This window comes from Phalacrocorax aristotelis, chromosome 14, assembly GCF_949628215.1.
Source record: "Phalacrocorax aristotelis chromosome 14, bGulAri2.1, whole genome shotgun sequence".
In the NCBI taxonomy this organism is placed as follows: Eukaryota; Metazoa; Chordata; class Aves; order Suliformes; family Phalacrocoracidae; genus Phalacrocorax; species Phalacrocorax aristotelis.
The window spans coordinates 9,610,968-9,633,029 of record NC_134289.1 but is presented as its reverse complement, the minus strand read 5'-3'; the positions used below and the strand labels follow the sequence as shown (position 1 = coordinate 9,633,029).

At 39.9% G+C, this 22,062-nt stretch overlaps 1 protein-coding gene across 3 annotated transcripts in view; it reads left to right on the top strand.

The window, feature by feature from the left end:
- Positions 1-22,062, top strand: part of GRID1 (glutamate ionotropic receptor delta type subunit 1) — a 537,290-nt gene that overhangs the window by 477,433 nt on the left and 37,795 nt on the right. For all 3 annotated transcript variants that reach the window (XM_075109572.1, XM_075109574.1, XM_075109573.1), the window contains exons 9-12: positions 3,483-3,584; positions 5,108-5,305; positions 7,315-7,639; positions 9,039-9,177. In XM_075109572.1, the coding sequence (XP_074965673.1) occupies positions 3,483-3,584; positions 5,108-5,305; positions 7,315-7,639; positions 9,039-9,177 (764 nt within the window). The remainder of the gene's footprint in view (positions 1-3,482; positions 3,585-5,107; positions 5,306-7,314; positions 7,640-9,038; positions 9,178-22,062) is intronic.

The window sequence follows — 22,062 nt, the reverse complement described above, 5'->3', positions numbered from 1 at the left end:
AGTAAATCTTGCAAATCAGTGTTTAATGCATGCAGCCCTGATTTATTTGAGCAGAAGGATTGTCTGCCTCATTGTTCTGATGAGGGTCTTCACACTTCTGTGGAGTTGTTTCTAATATTCTCTGGTGTGAGTTTACCATGACATCTCAACATGATTCCCCCTGGGGAACTAATCACTCAACTAAGTGCTTGGCAGCCCGCAGCTGCATCACTAACAGAGTCATGAAACTCTTTTGTAGAATTTGGCTTCTAATTTGTCGATGGGAACTCAGGAACCCCAAAGTTACATTGACATCAAGTTTTCTTTGGAGGTCCTGACAGATATCAGTACCTTTCATAGCAAAATCCTGAACATCAGGTTCATGAGTCTTACTTGGGATGACATCCTGTACCATTTCACATTCCCAGGTTGTCTAGCCGTGTAATTGTTTTGCTTGTGTGTTGAGTAGGTGTGTTTGGAGTGGTACATTGCTTGTGGAGGTTGAAAACAAAGGTAAAATTGTGACTTTCTCTCTACAAGCTTTTTCTTGCAGTTCTGGCTGAAAATACAGTAAATATTGGTAAAGGTCAGAGGCATGTCTTGAGTCAGAATTTTCCAACAGATTACATTTTGTCTGAATTTCACAGTTTTTCTTTCTGGTTTGTCTTTATTGGATGATTGAGCTTCTGATGTTTGGCTAGAAGTATAGGATTCTCAGTAACATGGCTGTTTCAGAAAGAAGGTTTAAGTTGAAACACTTTATTAAAGTAGCTGTTTTCAAAACTTGAACTCCCATAACCCAGTAACTTTAGAATGAAAAAAAAACCCACCCAGACTGCCATTAAATATATGTTCCAGAGACCATTGATTTTTTAAAAACATCCTACTAGTGCTGATTCTGCAAGCAGTTGTTTGTTATAGTCAGATCTAAGAGCCCTTTATCTCCTATCAGCTGATGGCTGTGCTATAACCTTTGGCTTCAGACTTCTGGTAGAAACACGGTACATTTTGAAACTCTAACAGCCTTATCAAATAACAGCAGTGCTCATTGTGTTTAACAGTGCTGGAAATTAGTTTCTCGGGCACTGATCTTGACAGGTCAGCTGTCACAAATTGGTAGACATATCTGTAAATACGTCGGTCCTATAAACAAAATTCTGTCTGCAAGAAGTGGAAGTTAAAATTGGTACACTTCTGAACAAATGAAATGTTCTGAAGCACAAGGATGCACAGGAAAAAGCCCTTCTGGAAAAGGTTCTCCTCATGTTCCATTTATCAACTTTATCTGCATAGTCTGTGCCTCCGCAGAGAACACTATGGAGTTCAGTGCTGAAGTCAAATATGCTCCTCCTCCTTGCACCTACCCCTGCTATGTAAAAGAGGAATCTTTGTCTGTCTCTTTTTGAATAAAAGGAATAAATTTATGTTTTTACACTGGTAAGTTTCCAGCTCCTTTTAAGAGTTCTTAGTGTTAGTGCAGAATGCAAGGCACAGGGTATTTGAGAAGTCCAAGGCCTTGATATGAAATCAGATCAGGTTTTTGAAGGGAGAAGGAATTGAAATGTCAGACTTCCAGTGGTGAGGTAATAAATGAATGTGTTACATTTCACATTTTTTAATAAGTATTTAACCATCAACTGTAGATTGTGCAAGCCTTTTTGGCCGAAACCACCTATGTCTCTCTATCAAATACTTACTGCATAGGACAGCTCAAGAAAGCTCAGGTGGTAAACTTTCTTTACAGATTGGAGACACAATGTACACCGCATGCACCCATACTGGTCTTTGGAGGCTGTGGAAAAATATTGAATTATGTCATCTGACAAATTGGTCAATATTTTTTGGCAATAGCAAAAGCTAAGAAACATCTGGGCATACTTCAGAGCAAGCATCTACATTCAAATTAAAAAGATACCATGGCTATAGGTATCTACCCATGTTGCTGCAGACGCTTTTATGTGCTGAAGCGCATCTGTCACTCCAAACTGGCATCACAGGGGGGGAATTCTCAATCTGAGATATTTAGCTTTCAGGAGCATCATTAGAAAGCTGAGTATTATTCAGTCATTCTCCTCCTCTATCCTCCAGGGCAGCTGAATAAAAGTAGGTGTAGCTTAATTCTTTCCTCTTGTGTCTCAGCTTTGCAGATTTAGTGACTATAGAATAATTTTCATCAAGTGTGATAATTATGATGGCTGAATATTCACTGAACGTCCTGTTCTTTTCTAGTTCCCTGTTTATTAGTTTAGTCCAACAACATCAAAATAAATCTATACAGATCTTTCCCATCACATTTTATTTATGGGTTTGATTTTTGAGGCTTTAGGATAAAACTGAAGTCATAGAAATAAATCATGTAGGACATCTTGCCATAGGCATTTTCGGTGAAATAAGTTCTTTCCAAGAAGGTTTTGACTTGTTACATGAAAATTAGCTTCTGGCAGGAAGAAGCCACATTTCACAGATCTTGGACTATGTTTAATTTCTACAGGGCATGCCTTCAGCTAACAACACTGCTTCCACATATGTAAGCCTAGTATTGGTGTTTAAGAGTACAGCTGAAAAAAAAAAAGAAGGAAACAGTTTCTACATGATACTATTTATGACTCTTCTGAACAAAATGACACCATGGATTCTGTTTGAAGGCAAAAGGAGTGTCTGACTGCTGCTGAAGACCATCTTTAGTTTGAATAATCTAAAGGTCACTTAAGACTGACTTTTCTATTGAACCTATTCTATTGAATTTTACTGCATTCCTCTTCAGAAAATGCAGTAAAATTGATTTTTAAAGTGATACATTTAATTGAAAAATAAAAGATTTAGATGTAATATCCTGAAAACATGCATCCAGGTACATCTAGCAGATGCATGAAGTACTGGTAGATATATTTGATCATTAGGAGCCTGGAAACTTGAAAGGCTGTCATTGTTTTACTGATGAGGTAGAAGTAGGGCAAGAAGAGAAGAAAATAGGACTTAAGGTAGGATCTGAAGAAAGTCCAAGAGAGAAGAGGAGGCAGTTCAACACCGTAGAATCTGTGTCAAGAATTTATGACCATCAGTGAACAAGAATGTTATGCAGCAGGAAAAAAGGTCAGTCTCTGATAAGCAGTAGGGAATGATTTGAAAAGTAGAAAGGGATCTGAGCAGCGGGGATAATGTGGAATAGTAAGACCAGAGATAATCCTGAGGACTGTCAGGCAATATAAACTTACTGGCGAGAAAAGTTATATCAGAGTGATCTAAGTGAAATAATTTGACAAATACTACAGATAATAGAGGAGTTATGATGCAGGCATTGATGAAAACACATTCAGGCAAGGCACTTGTTTATGTGTGTCCTCTGAATCTCACTAGTTCTGATTCTGCATTTAAAACCACACATTTCTCTTATCCTCCCTGATTCAGTTCTGGATTTGGTCAAGCTACTGTTAAGTGTTTATGTAAATACTGAAAGATTTCTCTCTAATAGTCCTTCAGACTCACTGTGCTTTCTCTTGTAGTTGGCAACGTGGGACTCTGAGAAAGGGCTGAACGGTAGTCTGCAAGAACGACGGCTGGGCAATGACTTACAAGGACTGACACTCAAAGTGGTGACTGTCTTGGTATGATCCTATTTGAGTTCAGGAAACAAATGCTCAAAATAAAAAGAATCTGACTGAGTATTGGGGCACTTCCCTCAGTATTTTTCCCTATCATTTTCAGTTCTGTATTTCTGGATGATCAGTTACATAAGCAAGGAAGATAGATGATGGACTTTTATTATTTTGTCTGAAGCTGTGCACTGTCAGAGCTACAGAGCATTTGATGTTGTGCTTATGCTGTCTTTCTGCTTTGCAATTCCTATGGAGCATGGAGCCAGCACAGGGCCTGAGCGCACAGGGGTGCGTTCCAGATACTGCACTCTAACTTGGATATGCAGCTTCTAGCATTTCATGGCTTTTAAGATCAGATGGGCCAATTATGATAATCTAATCTTGGCTCTTGTACACTGCAGGCTGTAAAATTTAATCTAGTGTTTCCTCCATCAAGCTCATAAATTCCCATTGAGATAAACTATAGGTTTTAGAAAGGCATAGTCTTTAAAAAAAAAAAAAGTTGTTATGCTTTTGGGACTACTGTCTGTTAGTATCTGGAGTGGAGCTCCTAACAGCAAAGTGATAAATTGGGGCAAATGAGGGCTTGAATGCATTCTTGCCTAAAATATTGTAGTTTGCAGCTTGCAGAAAGTGGTGTGGTATCTTTCTGTGATTATTTCTCCTTTTCTGAATCATGGTACAAATAGGAAGTACTGCATAAGATCATTAAGGCACTCCTCCCAGCCCCCAGTTTTATTTCGTCTGGTGACAGGTGAGGCTATGTTGCAGCTTATGTGGGAGGTGAGCAGATCCCTTCAAAGGGAATGTCAGTACCAGGTTGCAAAGGTAGCCGACTACAATGCCTATGCCATCACCAGCCCGATGTTCCCCCACAGCAGAGCCCATGCCTGACAGAAAACGTAACAAAAAATGCTGCATTTCCTCAGTCCCAAAACATACTTCAATATAAAATACTGCAGAAGCCATTAACCATGAAGGTTATTATTTGAATTTTCAAAATTTTAAATATTCACAAAATGCAGCATTTTTAGCTCTTTTTTCAGTATGTCTCCTGGATGAAAGAATAATTATTGTCTGTAAAAGAGGCTTTTCTAAATCTGATATACTCTGAGATAGAAGGACAGTAGTAATGTTCCTGTCTAGGTCTTACATGCTGAACTTAACATCTAAGGTTAAGTGCCCTATTTACATGTCAATTAGAAGAGGCAGGTACTTCAAAGAGCAATTCATCTGGCAGACACCAGGGAGCTGCTAGAGGGGGCTGAATTGTTCTCTGGAGTATCTGCCTCTTCTCACGAACTCTGGAAAACCCAAGGACATGGACAGGAGTCAAGTGCTGAAGCGCTGGTGCCTGGTTGGGATGCCTCATAGTATCCCACCTGGCCTACGATTTTTGCCTCAGCAGGTTATTAGTGTCTCGAAATCTGTGCCAAGTTGCCCAAAATTAGCTCAGGAAACAACCTTTTGCCAAGAGAAGCAAACCAAAATACTTGTTTCAAGTGTCAGTTAAGATATTGTTCTGTTCTCAGGAAGAACCTTTTGTGATGGTGGCGGAGAACATACTTGGGCAACCAAAGCGATATAAGGGATTTTCCATTGATGTCCTGGATGCGCTTGCCAAGAATCTGGGCTTCAAGTATGAGATATATCAAGCTCCTGATGGCAAATATGGACAGCAGCTTCAAAACAGCTCCTGGAATGGCATGATTGGAGAACTCATTAATAAGGTACACCAAGAAGTAGCTGCATTAAAAAAAAAGAAAAAGAAAAAAAAAAAAGACTGTTCAGAGTAGAGTGTCAAAGATTTTTAAGTGGGTTGTTTAAATTCTCCCCTTCCTCCATTTCAAGTTACAAGAGAATTAATTAGGGAGAAAGCACCAGTACAGAACACTTCTGAGCTATGGGTGGTTTTAGTATGGTGTAAACTGCAATTTAAGACCCTGTACGCAGGATAAGAACTAGAGAGTCTGTTGTTCTATTTACTCCAAACTGTTCGCAACATAAAATATATCAGTGTAAATCTGTGTGTTTACATAGTTCTAAGAATAAGATAGGGCATGTGTGTGTGTATTAATTACTATAGAAAATAGAAGAAAAAATGTGTATTCTTTTTAAAATATTAATTACTATTAGTTTAAATTTTGTCATTATGTCTTTGCTACTTGTTCATAGTAATGACTTTATTTGGGTCCCTCTGTGGCAATGTGTTTGATAACGATCAGTTGTTTGACTCCAAAGCAGGAAAGTGACTGTAGTAATATACCATAAAGAAATGTTTTTAGAGGACTAGAACTTAAACTGATCTCAAGATTATTTGTTCATTTAAAACAGAGAGGACCAAATTTCTTTTCTTAATTACAGTCTTGCAAATCGGGAGTAAGTTAATTGAACTCCATTAAAGTAAATGGGGAAAGTCCGTAGCTTGGAATCTCCTGGAGAATGAAATTAGAGTGTGTTTTGTTCTGTTCTCTCTATCTGACATGGGACAAATGTTAATCAAGAAGGAGAATCAAAGGAATTAATATTCCACGTTGCTGCACTTTGTAGAAAAGGTTACTCTTCTGCAGTGGAGTTATTATTGAAAGTGAAAGCTTTCTCATTATCTAGTAAGTAGGCAGCTCGGTATCTGGTAAGTAGATGTTTAGGAAGAAATAGAAGCAATTAAAGCAATAGCAAGTGTGTGTATGATAATGGGATATTCTTGGTTGGTGCTAGGAAATATAAAGGATTTTTTACTTATTTTGCATTGACACAAGCTGTTTGAATTTCATTGATTTGAGATTGTGGTAAGAAATCCTGTTAAATTTCTTTCTTTGAAGTAAGAAAGTATCTATTATGGTCTTTTTAAATGTGTTGCTGCTACTAGATTTTCCGCCGACTCCAAAGGATTTCAAAGCAGACCTCCCTCACCTAATATTTGCTTCACTTTCCCAACAAAAAGTAGAGAGGAAACAAAAAGTTCATTCTATATTTTGAAGAGAACTCTTTGTATTAAGACGGAAAAACATTCAAAATGTAATTGCAGCTCTTTAAATGCTTTGGGAATCTTATTTATTAACTCCTGTTTTATCTTTCTTTGAGTTTGCATGCTCTTTAAGGACAACCTACATGTACAACCTACGCACTTTAAATGTTGAGGTCAAAGCAGTTTCAGGAGCTAAGCTGCCTTTGGTGCATTCTTCCAGTTACTAGTTTTTGCAATCGCTTTATTAATTGTAAAAATCAAACAAAATCCTCCCGTCAGTTATCATATGAAATCCCTTCATGAATATGGACAGCTGGCAATTCTGCAGGGAGAACGACAAACATTAGCTCTTCGCACCTTGCTATCAAATACATAAGCTAAATAGATGGTGTTTCTCTCTTATTGCTGGCAGTGCACCAGGTTAGTATGGTCTGGAGTTTTAGGCCACCTTTGGAAAACAAGTGAGGGATGAAGGTTAAATAAATTGCTCTCATTCCACGGAGGAGTCAGGGTGATGCTTTTTGTTCTAAACACTTTGACAGGTTATGTTTCACTATTTTGCTTTAGACCAGTGCAATTAATTAGGATTCAAATGATGAAACTGATTCTGGTTTTATTTTTAGACCATTTATTTTAATTTGTCTGAATGTGTTAAATTATAGAAAGAAATGCATGGAGTTACTTGGTTCTTAAAAAGCTTCTCCTTAAGGCTCATGCTGGCAGGATTCGTGGTGAAAGGAAGAGATCTGATCTGTTGCGTTTGTCTCGCAGAGAGCAGACCTAGCCATCTCAGCCATCACTATAACACCAGAACGAGAGAGCGTTGTGGACTTCAGCAAGCGGTACATGGACTATTCTGTGGGGATCTTAATCAAAAAGCCCGAAGAAAAAATCAACATCTTCTCCCTCTTTGCTCCTTTCGACTTTGCGGTGTGGGCTTGCATCGCCGCAGCCATCCCTATAGTTGGTGTCTTGATATTTGTCTTGAACCGCATCCAGGCAGTGAGGGCGCAGAACGCTTCCCAGCCGAGTCCTTCTGCTTCCTCCACCCTCCACAGTGCCATCTGGGTCGTGTACGGCGCCTTTGTTCAGCAAGGTACTTGCTCTCTTATACACACCGCTGCTGCAGGTCCAGAATTGTTCTGCCTTGGGTAAAGCAGGTCAGGACCTGTTAGTCTTGGCGAGAACGGTCTAAAGATGAAGTAGAAGGCTATTACGGGGAGGTAATATGTTTTATTAGCCCAGCTGATGAAAAGTGGGAAGAGGTAGGTAAGTTTGGGTGGTTATGTTCTGCTTTTCTCTCTCTCTGTGAGTCCAGAAAAAGCACTCCGTGCAGGCTGTTCCACTTTGGGAAAATTATCATGTGATAAATAAACTACAGAGGCTGCTTGGTGCAGGATTACACCACTTCTCCACTCTGAAACTGGCACCTTTTCTAATTGTGTCAATTTAATGTTAGAAAATTATATGTTTTTGAAGTAATGTGAGACAGTTTATGTTTTGGTTCTTTGAACCGAATAGGAAAATGGTTTGTAGTCATGTAACTAACTTTACTCTCAGGAACCTCTAAGCATAGGACTAATCCTCTTGAATTCAGTAGGATTTCTACCATTAACAAAGTTACTTTTGTAAATAATTGTTTGCAAAATCCGCCCACACAGTTTTTGTCCCGTACCTATAATGTTAGCGCTTATCTTGGAAGGCAGGTTTTGTCGAATGCTAACATATAGGTATGTTGCTAACATTTTTTTACATTTTTTTTTCATTATGGTTACAAGCTTATAAAGCTTCAGCTGGAAAATCCTTATTATTACTATGAAACTTAATCCCTCATCTCATTAAGGTGGCATCCCCGATGTGTTTAAGTACAGTAAGATATAATCAGCACAAGCATATGCTGAAGTGACTAGCGCCAGCTGTATGGTAAGGTTTGGTCTCCAAAAATGTTCAAGCACAATTGTACTTGAAGCCTGCTAGAAAGAAATCTTCATGTTGTTTGAAATGTCGTAAAGAGTAATAAGTAATGACACTAATGCTTCCGTCTTTGCAAATTTAAATACAGCACAGACAGTGCACAAACCATTAGATGCTTTTGCGGTTTTTTCCCAAATCTGAACCGGTCATTGAAAACAGAATATTACTATATTCTGAACACCAATTATTTAATTCCTGCATAATGGTTGTGCTTCACCATTAAACTTTCCTTATTTAAAATATTTTTCATGTTCTGTAGATTTGATCCTCAATAATTCCTAAGGGAAATACTTTGAAAAATGATTGTCTAGAAGAGTATCCAGGGCAAGAGGTTGACTGGAGAAAATATAAATTATCAGTCTTAAAGGAAGCAGTGCTTTGCTCACAGTGCAAGGGCAGTCTGGAGGGGAAGCAGAAACGCAGAGGGGTAGCTCCAACAAAAAGTTTAACAAAGCAGGGCACGCAGAGGCTGATCATAAATGGAAGCTTCCGAGACCCTCATTTTCTCTGTTTATTTGTAGGGGGCGAATCTACTGTCAATTCTGTGGCGATGCGCATTGTAATGGGAAGCTGGTGGCTCTTCACCCTTATCGTGTGCTCTTCCTACACAGCAAACTTAGCAGCATTTCTCACGGTATCAAGAATGGATAATCCTATCAGGTAAGAGCCTCTTCTTAACATGAAGCTGGAAACCTGGATTTCACAGAAAGGTATTATCCGTTTGAGCACTCATTCTTGCAAGAAGGAAATAACTCTGTAATAAAATACTCTGCTTATTTGCAGTGGCTGCTTTTCTCTTCTCAGTCCCCCTTCTCCTTCACTCCTACAACCCCCAAGCATTTTTGACAGGTGCATGCAGGGGACAATGGCACTTTAATCGCATATTTTTCCAGAAGAGATGTTTTTCATGTTTATATGTATTTTGCTTAACTACAGCTCTCACTGCTTCAGCTTTATTGCCATTTATTTCTTTGCTGAACATCAAGGGAGCTGTCACCCCTAGGGAACTATATAACATTTCACTTCTCACCTTCAATGGGTAACTTTTTGTTCTCAATATTTTGATATACATTGTTTTCTGCATGTAAGGTAATATAGGTAACCTTTTAAAATATAAATGGCCAAAATATAAATGGCCAGATTCAGTGGCATTATTTGCAGAAAAAGCTTCTTCTCAAGGAGGAAAAGATAACCAAACCTGACTCCAGGATAATAGATGTAATATAGCAGTAGCTTTATTAAATTTATGTACAATTCTCTACAGTTGTGTTGGCATTATTATGATGATATATTACAGCTTCTGTAACAAACCCAATTTATCTTGCACCTTTGACTTCTTTCCCCTGCTGTTTGCCTACTAATCCATACCCAATGAGTATATTTTCAATACACCAGTCCTCTGAGCAGCTCCAGAGAGCTGCTGGTTGTTTAGTGGCAATTTGTGTGTGTGTGTGTGTGTAATTTGTTTTTCTTCAGAAAATTTAAAGGCTAAAGAATGTTTTCGATTTTTGTCTCAAAACATGGACAAAATTTCCAACTTCACACAGTCATGGAGTACTGGGAGGGCTGTTGTTCTTCCGTGGTTAGTGTCGACAGGACTAGAGCCTGGTATCTCATGTCTGGTCTGATGGGGATGGAGTGGAGAGGTGGCCAGAGGATAGGGAGTGCAACATGGGATTTCCTCCTAGAAAATGCTGAGCTAAGGATTTAAGGTGCTAGAGAGCAACACAGTTACTCTGTTGGTCTCACCTGGGGTTGCACTGGGAAAACTGGGACCGTAATCTTTCTGCTTGGCTCCTGAAACAGGCATTGGCACTTAGGTGAGGCTGGCAATTAAAAAGCTCCTTTTGCCTTCTCTGTGGTATCTGCACAGAATGACACAAGTGAGTGTGTTCCTCATAAACATGACTTTAACAGTATTTCCAATTTTTAACTTGCCATTGTGTACTTTCAGGTAATGTAATGCTTTGTATGGATATAGAGTTATAATAATAATAATGATAATTAATAAAACCAGCCCCAAACCATAAAAAGTTTTGGTTTTAAATTAGTTTTCTGTTAGTTTGGCCAAAATAGGCAGGGTTTAACAGTTCATAGAAATGAGAACTGCAAGTACTTTCTGGAAATAACATGAAAAACTAAACAGAATAAAACTACCCCAGAGTTTCTGTGAGGCCTGGCTGTAATGGGAATAAGTCAAGCTCAATAAATAAATTGATCTTGAAACCGGAAACAGAAATAGTTATCTGGAAAGTTTGAATAATGATCTTCTCAAAAATTTCTGAAAGTTCTAGTTCCTTCATGGCAGAAGGAATTGCCTGTTTGGTCTAGCAGCACCTCCCAAAACTCAGCAAAGTTCAGGACAAAAGTTGGGGTGAATTGCAGTGAGGAATTTGCGGAAAGCGACACAGGTTTAGGAGCAGAACTATGAATTATTAGAGGAGGCCTTTGAGGCTGAGTTATTACAACATTTACAAGGGGTTTTGATTCCCCTTCTTATTAAAATGAAAGGACATTTCTAAGAATATTGAGGGAGGGGGATCAGATTTTTGGAAAAAGGAGCTGCTTGGCGTTGTTTTGGGACTTTAGAACCCAGGTGCCACTTTTCAGGTTCCCGATATCACACCCCTTTGTACAAGGTGAGGATACAGAAGGAAGAAAGCACTCTACCGTGATAGGCAAACACCAGCAGAGGAATTCAGGTGGCAAACCACAAAAGTCCAAAGTAATTTAAGTTGCCATAAGGTTCAGTACCTGTGCTCCAGCTACTTGGGTATAAGGGCAGACATCTCTATTAGGTGTTGTCAGACACAACGTGGATTATTCATATTGTCTGGGGTCCCTCAGGTGGTCCCAGCTGCTTCATCTAAGGCACCCAAATCATCCCCCAAATAATCTGAAATGGTAGCTGTCAGAAAACTCTTTGATTTGATCACTGGTTGGCATAACTGAGCCAGTTAAAGGACTTGCTCTTCTTGGCTTGCCTATGGCTATTTTATGAAGTTTGTAGATCCTGCTAGTCAGAGAGAGATCTGGACTAAACTCTAATCAAAAATTCTTAGTGCCTTAGGAGAGGGAGGATGGGGTAAAGAAATAGGTTCTCCAGAAACTCTGTTGAGCCTTCACCCATTTCTAAGTTATGATGAAGATATTTTCATGTCTCCACTCATTAGGAGAAACTTCTTACAAATATTTTTCCTGAGAAAGTAAATTACTGCCTTACATGAATGTATTGTGGCCTGGTGTCTCAGCTCCCAGTACTACTTAGCTTCAGCATCATATGAAGTGGAGTGACTATTTTTGCCTTTCTAAATTTGCCACTCAGCTTGCCTGCATTATATCTTTCATGGACCCAGAAAGGAATACTTACTTGAAATCCAGTTTTCCCACCCAAAGAGGCACAATGAGTTATAGCTGAAAATTTGCTCACCAAATCCATCTGTGTATACTTCCATTGTTAAGAAACCAACCCCCCATGCCCTCAGTAAATGTGTGCTGTTATCCTTCCCTCCACAGGAAAGTCCTCTGGTGTTCAGTACTGCTGCTGCTAAATTGCCAGCAGGAGAGAAAATAGTATTATGGTGCTGCAGTAGCTGCAACATAGTTAAGATTTTCATTACAAGACTGATTTTCTTCCCAAGCCTCCTCCAAAATGCCTAATAAAAGTTGTTTCAGCATCAAATTTGGCATGTGTGGTCTGTGACTAGCAGAACTGGAGTATGTTTGATTGAATAACTAGGTGTCAATCAACCCAGTGATCCTTACCTCCACAATTTCACTGCAAAACAAGTGTGTCATAGAAATCATAAATGATATTTATTAGAAGGGGCTTGGTGAGACGTTCACTGAAGCAAACCTGAACTGCTGGAAGGCAGATTTTCAGAATTAGCATGTCAGATGAAAGCCTGCAAATGAGGGAGTAATTTTTCAAAAATCTGGTATTGCCAAATCTCACAACACTTTTCCACCCTTCTGTGAGTTTCAGGCACTGCCTGTGGCTCACAGAAAGCTGAAATACCCAGGGTAGGAGGCACAGCAGACAGCAGCTTTGATATGCTGCCTGTATTTCTGTATTTATTTCCTGACAGAGACTTCCTAAATCCCAAAGGAGTTCCCAAGTGCTGTGCTGTCCAGGTGCCCAGATCCCATGTAAAAAACTGTGCCCATCTTGGAAAGAACTTGGATTTTCTCAGACCTTCAAGGGCTTCATCACAAGCATGATAAGGGGAGAGGCACTGGCCCTCTGGTCTGGCATGGCTGCGCGTGCTGCCTTGCTCCCTGTGTGTCCAGTGTGCCCATCACTCATCCTGCTGCAACAGGGCGCTGGGGAGGGTCACAACAGGGAGTTTGAGACCCACATCAAAACCTTCAGGAGATCAAGGATAGCAGAAAATAGTGTGAACCCTCCATTTTCCAGTTGCTAGCAGCTGGTGCTTCTGCACCCCTTTGCTCTTTTAATGCTGCTTCTCTGAGCCCTCTGTCTAAATTACCGCTTGTGCTCTTCTCATCCTCTTTCTGCGCCAACCTCGCAACAAGGGAACAAAAGCAATGTAGTGGTTACCTCAGGGTTTCTGTGTCCGTGGGGATTCACAGGCAGGGCAGTGAACCATCAAGCGGATTTCCCAACCGCACGTGGGCAGAGGAGCGAGATGCTACCTGGTTCCAAAAGAGAAGGCATTTTTGGTGAGTGTGCTGGAGGTAACCACTCTGGAGCTCAGGCTGGGAGGCCGTGATCCATGTTCTAACTTTGTCAATAAGCAATTCTTAATTTTTGTTTTCAAATAGAAATCCAGGTAATGTTTAGAGTCTGTGCTACTCCTTGACAAACTTGTTTAAACCCAAAGGATTTGCATTTATTATTCTAGTATCTGCCTTCAGAATTGTACGCAGCTGAGAATTCTTCTGATGGGTCAGTCTGCCAAGTAAGGAATGAATCGTTACATGAGAGTTTGTTCTTTCTTTTGTCTTATTACATTTTCAAACAGCCCTTGGATCTGCTGTCTGACCTTTCATTTGTAATTATGAGTTTAATTAGCAGTGACTTAACTTCCAGCTTCATTTCTTGTTAACAAGCAGACTACATGCAGTTCAGTAGCTGCACAGATATTCTGAAGCTTAGGATTAGGAGAGCTTGTCTGACAAGAGGTTAAGAAGCATGCAGGAAAAATAGAACATTAAAAAAAAAAAGTAGGCTATTTGCAAATTCAAGAGAGTTTAAGATTTTATCAAATTGATCCTTAACATTTGCACATGCTGTGGATGTTTTCACAGAATCACAGACTCACAGACTGGCAGGGGTTGGCAGGGCCCTCTGGAGCTCACCCCGTCCCACCCCCTGCGTGAGCAGGCACACCCAGAGCAGGGGCACAGGGCCGCGTCCAGGCGGGGGGTGAATGTCTCCAGGGAAGGGACTCCAGAACTTCCCATGTTCCAACTTGTGCCTGTTGCCCCTTGGCCTGTCGTTGGGCACCACTGAAAAGAGTCTGGCCCCATCCTTCTGACACCCGCCCTTCAGATATTTATAGGTATTTATGAGATCCCCCCTCAGTCTTCTCTTCTCCAGGCTGAACAAGCCCAGGTCTCTCCGTAAGGGAGGTGCTCCAGTCCCCTGATCATCTTCATAGCTCTCTGCTGAAATTGCTCAGGGAAAAGCATCTGTATGAATGCACTCAAGGGCTGTGTACGAACACATTATACCTGCTTTTGAGTTCACAGCTGTTGTTTCATGACTTGGGATTTCCTTATTTGTATTTTAATGCCCAAATTTCTTGTGTTTTGCTGACAGCTGAAGATTTACTGCAGCTTAGTTGGCGTGATAGTCTGGCATTTGAAGACTAGGGTGCAAGTTCTTTTTCTACCACAAGCTTTGTTTGATCTTGGCAAGCTTAGCCTCCTCTCTGTCTCAGTTCCCTTTCTGTACAACGGAGTAACAATTTTTTCATATCTTCTATGTCACGTTGTCAGTTTAGCTGCTTTAAAGATGATGGCCAGAAATGACCATATTATAATAGCTCTGCAGGTATCAAAAAAGGTAGGTTTTCTGGGTTGCATATAAAGCAGAAACAATCTCAAAATATTTTAAAAGAAAATGAGGAAAGTATTTTGAAGATGCCAGCTAGAGGGAAATGAACAAAGGTTTCATCTGCTGTAGTTAAGTAGATTTGATAGGGTTGGTAGTAAGAACCTCACAGAAATCCCTCTGTATTTGCAGTGATTTTGCCTAGAAATTCCTTGTGTTTGAAAACAGCTTTCCTGTTGTTAATATCATACGTGGCTTTCTAAATATTTCATTAGATTTTCTTTTGTTATGTTCAATTTATACTATGTTTTGCAGTGTCCGTGCCGCACCTCGGGCACGTCGGCAGGAGGTACGTATGAATGAGCATGATAAAAAATAATTATTGTGATTATTATTTAAGGCCCGTGAGCAAAAACTTCAATCATTAAATAACTAGATTAGGTTTATCCATAAAAGTGACGGCTAAAAAAGTGTGTAAGAAAGACGCAAGTGAATGAGCAAGGACGAGAACTCAAAACTTCTTTCTTTCCAGAACACTCCCTGTTTAGACCACATGGAAGAATTGTCATGGGCAACGCTGTGCAAGCTGTGCAGCATGGCAGCAGCGCTCACGGGCAGAGCTTGCCAGGCATTTGCCTTCAGGCACTGCTCAGGAGAAGGCACTCTGTGGTTGCCAGTGCTAGAACCCCCATTGACTGTCTTTTCATTTCACTTTCATTGATGGTGTTGCCCAGTGGGTGCTTTGTGGAAACGCAGGGTTTCACGAAGTCTGGAGCCTTTTAAAAAGCTTTCTGAATGTTGGCATATGCCATTCAACTGCAGTTTAAAATGGATCTTAATTACTCCTGTAATTGAGCAAGCAGGCAAGCATATAAGTACAAATATTTCCCAGTGACATTTTTCTGGGAAAAATAAGAATGCACAGCTGAAAACCACGCTTGCACTCCACCTCTCCAGTTGCCATTATAAAACTGTGGCATATGTTGGAGATCAGTGGAGAACCAAGAGATTTGTGATTCCACGCCCTCTTCAGCTCTACTTTTACAGCACCTATATCATAGTATCTCTTAATTTGTTCTTGCTATTGGGAAGTTCTGTGACTTATGTTGGTTGAGGCTTTAACATTCAGACGCACGTACAGTTTAGAGAAGAAAATGATTTGTATATGACATTAGCAAAATCTACCATCTGTGCAGGTAATAAAATGATTTTGTTATTATTTTTTTCTTTTGCCTTAGAAAGGTGAAAATCTAGCAAGAGGAACAACTCTCATGAGAGCCCATCAAAATGTATGTGCATTGGCTCAGATCTGAGAATGGATACACAGCCTCTTCTCAGCTCAGACTGAGTCGCCTTTCAAGTCAGATTTTCTCAAGTTAATATAGGTTGTTCGCTGGCTACCCATCGAGTAGAGTAGCTGTATGCTTTCTGCATACATTAAATCTCACTGGCCCCTGACTTCAACCTTCTTTGTTGTAGTATGCGGTTTCTCTTTATTACAAGGATAGTACCTATGGCTTTTTTGTTGGAGTTTATTTTCTGTTTGACTTCTAAGGGACAAAAAATACAAAATGCAGTAACAACAGAAGACTTTTTCCAAATAGGATATTTATATGTCTATTGTTTTTTTCTAAAGAAGCTGATTTAATGTCTTTTATGAACTGATAATGAAATGCAATATAACAGGATATTAAAAAGGCAAAATAATGATTACGACAGCAATTCAAACAGAGGTGGTGTTAAAGCTTCAGACACCTAACTGTAAAGAATACCTCAGCCCACCGTTTTTTAAGGACAAAAACAGGAGTAAGAAGAAAAACTTCATGGTGAATTCTATTTTGGAAATGGATTCTGAGTGCAGAATAACCATTAAAGCAGGTTGGCCACGTACTTGAGTATTTGAGTTTTGCTTCTACAAAAGCACTGATATTTTTTTCCACTATATCAGGCAGATAATTACTTGACCTATGATTGAAAATCACGTAACTGTTTTTTGAATGTTAATATACTAGTCCAAGTGTTTGCCTGCTGGCCAAGCCTGCTATTCTTTTGGACAGGCAGATATTGTTACACGTCCCTATAGTACATATCTTTGTTAGAAGAGTATTTAAACAAAGAAATTCAAAGTGGGATGCTAGGTAGAACCTGAAAAAAATATAAGTATCTTCATGACACTTGCTAGTGAAACAGCTGCCTGGAAAACATCTGTAAAATTACTTAAATTTTATACTATTTAACTGTGCTGGTCAGACGCATTAGTGTAACAGTGGGCCCTATCATAAAAGCCACGCAGGCTGTTCTGTCATAGGGTAATATAGTGCATATTTCTGCCTAGGATTCCAAATCAGCCGATGGTCTCCCTGAAAGCAACCCTGCAGTCAGAACAAGCAAGCAAATTGCATCTGCAAAACTACCAATAATTAGTAAGCACTTTATTACAGTAAGTTACTCCCTGGAAACAATGAGATGAAGTTGAAAGTAGGTATGCCGAAGGGAAAGCTGTACCTGTTTGCTTACTTGGTGTCAGGCCAGACAGGACATACATGAGCTTCCAACTCTGTTAAGCTGTTGCATGTTTTGGAAAATGCTTGATTTGCTCATGTTTAAAAAAAAAAACAAAGAAAGAAAAAAAAGTCTTCTTATCTTGCACAATTCCTCACCAACATCTCCATGTGAACAGCGGCCCTGTCATTCCATACCATGGTTGCTCAGCACCAGAATTTCCCACCCTCCTGGCAGCAAAGGTAATTCTCCCACATTGTGTTTGTTGCCATATATTCAATGTCAGCAGGATGACTGTGAGTATAAGGAACATGCACTGAATTGTTTATTTCTTTAAATTATTTGGGAGGGAGGGAGGAGAGGGGAAAGAAGGGAAGTTGCCAGCAGGAGCAGGGGAAAAATGCTTGCCCAGCCACCCTCCCAAAGCAGTGGCTGGTTGTTAACCCTGACCAGCATCACTGTGCTAAGGACAGTCCCGTGCTCAGATGACCCACCTTTCACATTATAAGGTTTGAATTAATAGCCTGCAATAAAAAGTAAAGATCATACCTCCTATAGCCTAAAAGTTCAATTCATACAACCAATCCAAAAGCGAAGTTCAGCAGCCATTCTTTCAGGGACTCGGATTGAGCACGCCTATGCTGCGGGTTGCGAGGTTAAGAGTTTCGGTTTCGGCAAGCTCACTGCACTGTCGTCTGTTTCGTGTTGTGCTGATGAAACCAGCCATAAATTAAGAAACCAGACTTTGTGTGGGGTAGCTGGGGTACAGGCGCATGTCTCTTTGCCAGCTCTGCTGTGGACACAGGAACTTCAGTCGAGGGATGAACCAGCCAGCTTTGTCCAGTAACATCTTAAATCATGTAAGTTAGATTCATTGGTGATGTGAGGAGGATTTATTTTTGATTCTCTGATTTTTTTGCTCTCATGCATTTGTAGTATGTGTGCATATTTAGGCAAAAGGTTGCGCTTCTCTTTTATAATCACTTGGGAAAAAAAATGCTTTTGGTTTTCCAGGTCCTGAAAGAGCTCTTGCTGATGTTATAACCACTTCTTATATATTTTTCTTATAATGCCTCGTGTTAAGATAGTCTGCATCTCTGTCTGTGATATGGTCTTTTTCAGGAGCCAGCCCTCAGAATAGTGAGCTTCATCATCTTGCAAACGCTTTTAATCAGGTTACTTTTCTCTTTGACATTTTCATTCAATTCTAAAATAGCCATTCCCCTTATAAATGTCTCCATGATAGAAGATCATTCTTTCTCTCACCTTAAACTCTTAACACCTTAAATGATATATAGGATCGTTTTTCACCTTCCGAAATAAAAGTTGTTCCAATGCATTTTAAAATGTTTATAGACCATCTTGCAATGCGGTGGAAAACTCTAAACTTTCCATGTAAAGAAAAGGTTTTAAAAATTGAGTATCCTCATAAAGAGATTTACAAACTATCCTTGATGATGTAAAACGAAAAGAAAAAAAAACACCAGCAAAACACACTGGAGCTGGGGGTTAGTTTCCAGGGAAACTAAGATGCTACTGTGTCTTACCATGACTGCTCTCCTATCAGTTTTCAGTTCCTGTGTTGCAAAAGATTTTTCTAGAGGGAAAGAAAACTTTTCTGGAAATAATACTGCGTTGCTAAGGAAAGGATTGCCTATGTTTTTTCCACTTCCTGGGCTCATCTGCCTTACTGAGCAATGTTCTTTTCTTCTGCACACGTGCCCCCATATAATATAATACAGGAGCATTTCCAGACTCATCTGGAGATGGAGGAGAGAATGGTGTTGCCTTAGAAAAGCTATTTTGATACAGCTGTCAAAGTTCCATTAAAAGAAATGTAATCACATGCACTAAAGTTGTTTTGCCTTCTAAACCATTAAAACCAGCCTAGGAGAATAAGCCACTGATTTAATTTAATTGATTTATGAATAATCATATCTATCAAAAAAAGAAGAGAACACCATCAGTCAGAATGGGGTGGATGCTAACCACTACATTTCTTTCATATGGCAGTAATGCAATTTCCAAGCTCATATTTCAAGATATGTAATTAGGCTACCCAGTAAACTAATTAATCTCAATATAAGGAACAGCTAGTTGGTTTTGATGCGGTGCTGTCAGTGTTTCTAGCATGAGGTTCAGCACGCGGGCGAGGCTGGTGTTCAGGGCGAGGTCTCTGTTTCTGTTTGCCTCATTGCGCGTCAGGATGAGGCGGGAAGCACACCATACACCAAGTGCTGGCAATCTGCGTCCTCGGAGAAACAGGCAAGTGGGCCTCCAGACTTTAAAATATGCATATGTAATGTATGCACTTTAGACATCAATAATAACTGATGAACGCTATATGTGCTTTCAGTATTAATGAAGAGCCCTACGTTTTGATTTCCCAGGAGCGCCCAACACATGTTCTAGCAATCAAGATGCCTCTTCAGAGCCCTTCTGTTTTCTTCTCTTCTTTCTGTCAACATCGTACCTTCTGCTTTACTCCCTGTGCTAAGGGAAGGGTGTGAAGCTGTTTTCCAGCATCAGTTTGTACCTCTGACAGATCTGAGCTGTGTGAATTCATCCGGCCCCTCCACCCTGGCGAGGGCACTGCTGACACCGGTGCAGGCAGCAGCCCAGAGCTTCCTACACCGAGATCCTCATTCTTGCAGTGCGCGACAGCTCCTGATAAATCAAAAATTAATAAAGAGTTGAGTAGGACCTTATCCCACACTGGGATTTTATGGACTTTAATGGAACTACCCACAGTTATAATGACATCCGAACAGTCATGGTATAAAGTACCACTCGCCCTGAGTAAGGACTTTATAAGCCAGCACCGAGATGCCAAGCTTATCCGTTCCCTACTCTGTTTAATTAAAAAGCTACTCTTTGTCACCCAAGTGCAAAACAGAATGGCAGTGGTATCAGTACACTCAACACCAGTTGAGAAGGAAGAAAGCAACTTCTTCCCTCTCAATCTTAATCATTAATCTTCATTAGGATTTTTAGCTTCCGAATCTGAGTGGTAGGAGACATCAGCATAGCAAACCATTTAAAGTGCATCTGCATAAATAATAGAGGTAGTTTGTTATTTTCATTATAGGTGAAAGCGTGTGTCAGTCGCCAGATGTGTTTGATTCAGACAATATGATTTTCATGCCAGCTTTATGATATGTTTGATTTAGATGAAGTGACTAAAAGCTGCTGTTGGGACTGACTTGCCGTTAAACACCAGCTGCAGTTTTTCTTTTAATTAATAGTGTAAGGAGTAGAATACCTTGTTTTAATTAACATGTTAACCCTTCAGGGTACTCGGAGGAAGGTCACAATGGCAAAATAGTTTAAAAGTAAAGCAAGAAAATATTCAAAGGTAGTCCAAATGATGTATTTCTTTTCCCAAAACCTGCTACAAGCTCTTGGGATGTTCTCACCTTTTCTTCTTTTCATTTTAATTTCCTCCTCCCTCTTGAATGGAATATGGAGTGTGGATAAAGGACCTAGGCTAACCCAGATTTTTTAGCAGGAGGGATCGTTCGGGATTTGCAGGATGAGCAGCAATTGCTCAGAGCTGCTCAGAATCCCTTTCCAGGCTTTTAGCTGAATCTGCAACACCTTACAGACGTGCTGTTCTGCCAAAAGTTTCCTTGATCCGTTCCGAAAATCTGCCCTGTCATGTAGTAGTTTAAATGTGGATCTGAGCATATAAACCAAAGCTCCAGCTTTTGAAAACATGGGCTTGCATCTTAAAAAAACCTCTAATGTGATTGCTCTGAATGTATCTTTGTTAGTCTACTTCTTTCCATTGTTAAATTGCAAACATGGTGGCCAAGCTGGGAAATATCTCAAGGGTATTAATCTGTTAGAAACCTGGAAAAATGGGGTGGCGAAGAGGGATCCTGCAAACGCCCCTTGTAAATATAAAGGAAAAACTGCCTTCTGACTCCGTTCCTTCAATTAGATATTAGATAAACTCATATGCAGTCATAAATGCCCAGCCATGAAAGAAACTTCATCCAGAGATCAAACTGGTGGGTGCCAGTGGATCCAGCTTTGAGATGCAAATTCTCGGACACTAGCTGCCATCACTACCACTATAAATGGAGTTATTTATTATGCTATTGATTGTTTTAAAAAACATTTTCAAGCGAAATAATCATAACTTCTACTGTGAGGGCCATCATGGTTTCTTTCCCATATGATAACAATGCAGAAAATAGAGAACATCCAGAAAGAAAAAATTTATTAATAAGCAATCAAAATACCCCCTAGTTAATGGAAAAATCAACAATCTAAGTGACGTTTGCTCTTGTTGCCTGGAGGAGGTTTGGAGAAGAGGAGGGTTGGAAGTATAGTTAGAAACATTGGACTGGCAATCAGGAGTTGTTTAGCTTATTTCTAGCTATTTAACAGCTTGCTTTATGCACGGTGCTGGAGCAGAGCCAGTGTCAGCTGCAGGCAAAATGAACTTCTGCGATCCAGCGACAAGTCAAGTCACACTCACGCGGATCACTGCAGATGACTGGAGTTGCTGAGGTGGTCCTGAGGGCATCGTTTAGAAATAGCAATGGATAGGAATAACCAGAGGTCTAATTTTGTTTACAGAAGAACCTGTTTTACTGGTGATGATGAGAACCCAGTTTGATTTTTTGGATCCAAAGTTGAGTCTCACAGCCAGAAAAACTATTAAGCCTTTGTCCTCTTTTTTTTTTTTTTTTTCTTAAATGGGCATGTTTCCTAAATAAACCACTGGAAGAAATTACAAAGGTCGGTCAGCAATGGGACACAGCCTAGTTGCATGGATTTTTGTCCTACATTCCCCACGCTGCTTTGACTTTATCAGAAATGCTGCAGATTGTTCTGAGATCAGTAAGGCAAAAGTGAGATTTTGAGTGATGGTAATGAGGTATATTCCTGCTGAATCTCAGACGCTTAGAAAAGGTACACAAAGCCTACGAATGTTTTGCCAATACAATGTGTGTACATAGTAGTTAATTACTATTAAAATCATAAACATGACAGTGTATCATTTATTAATAGCT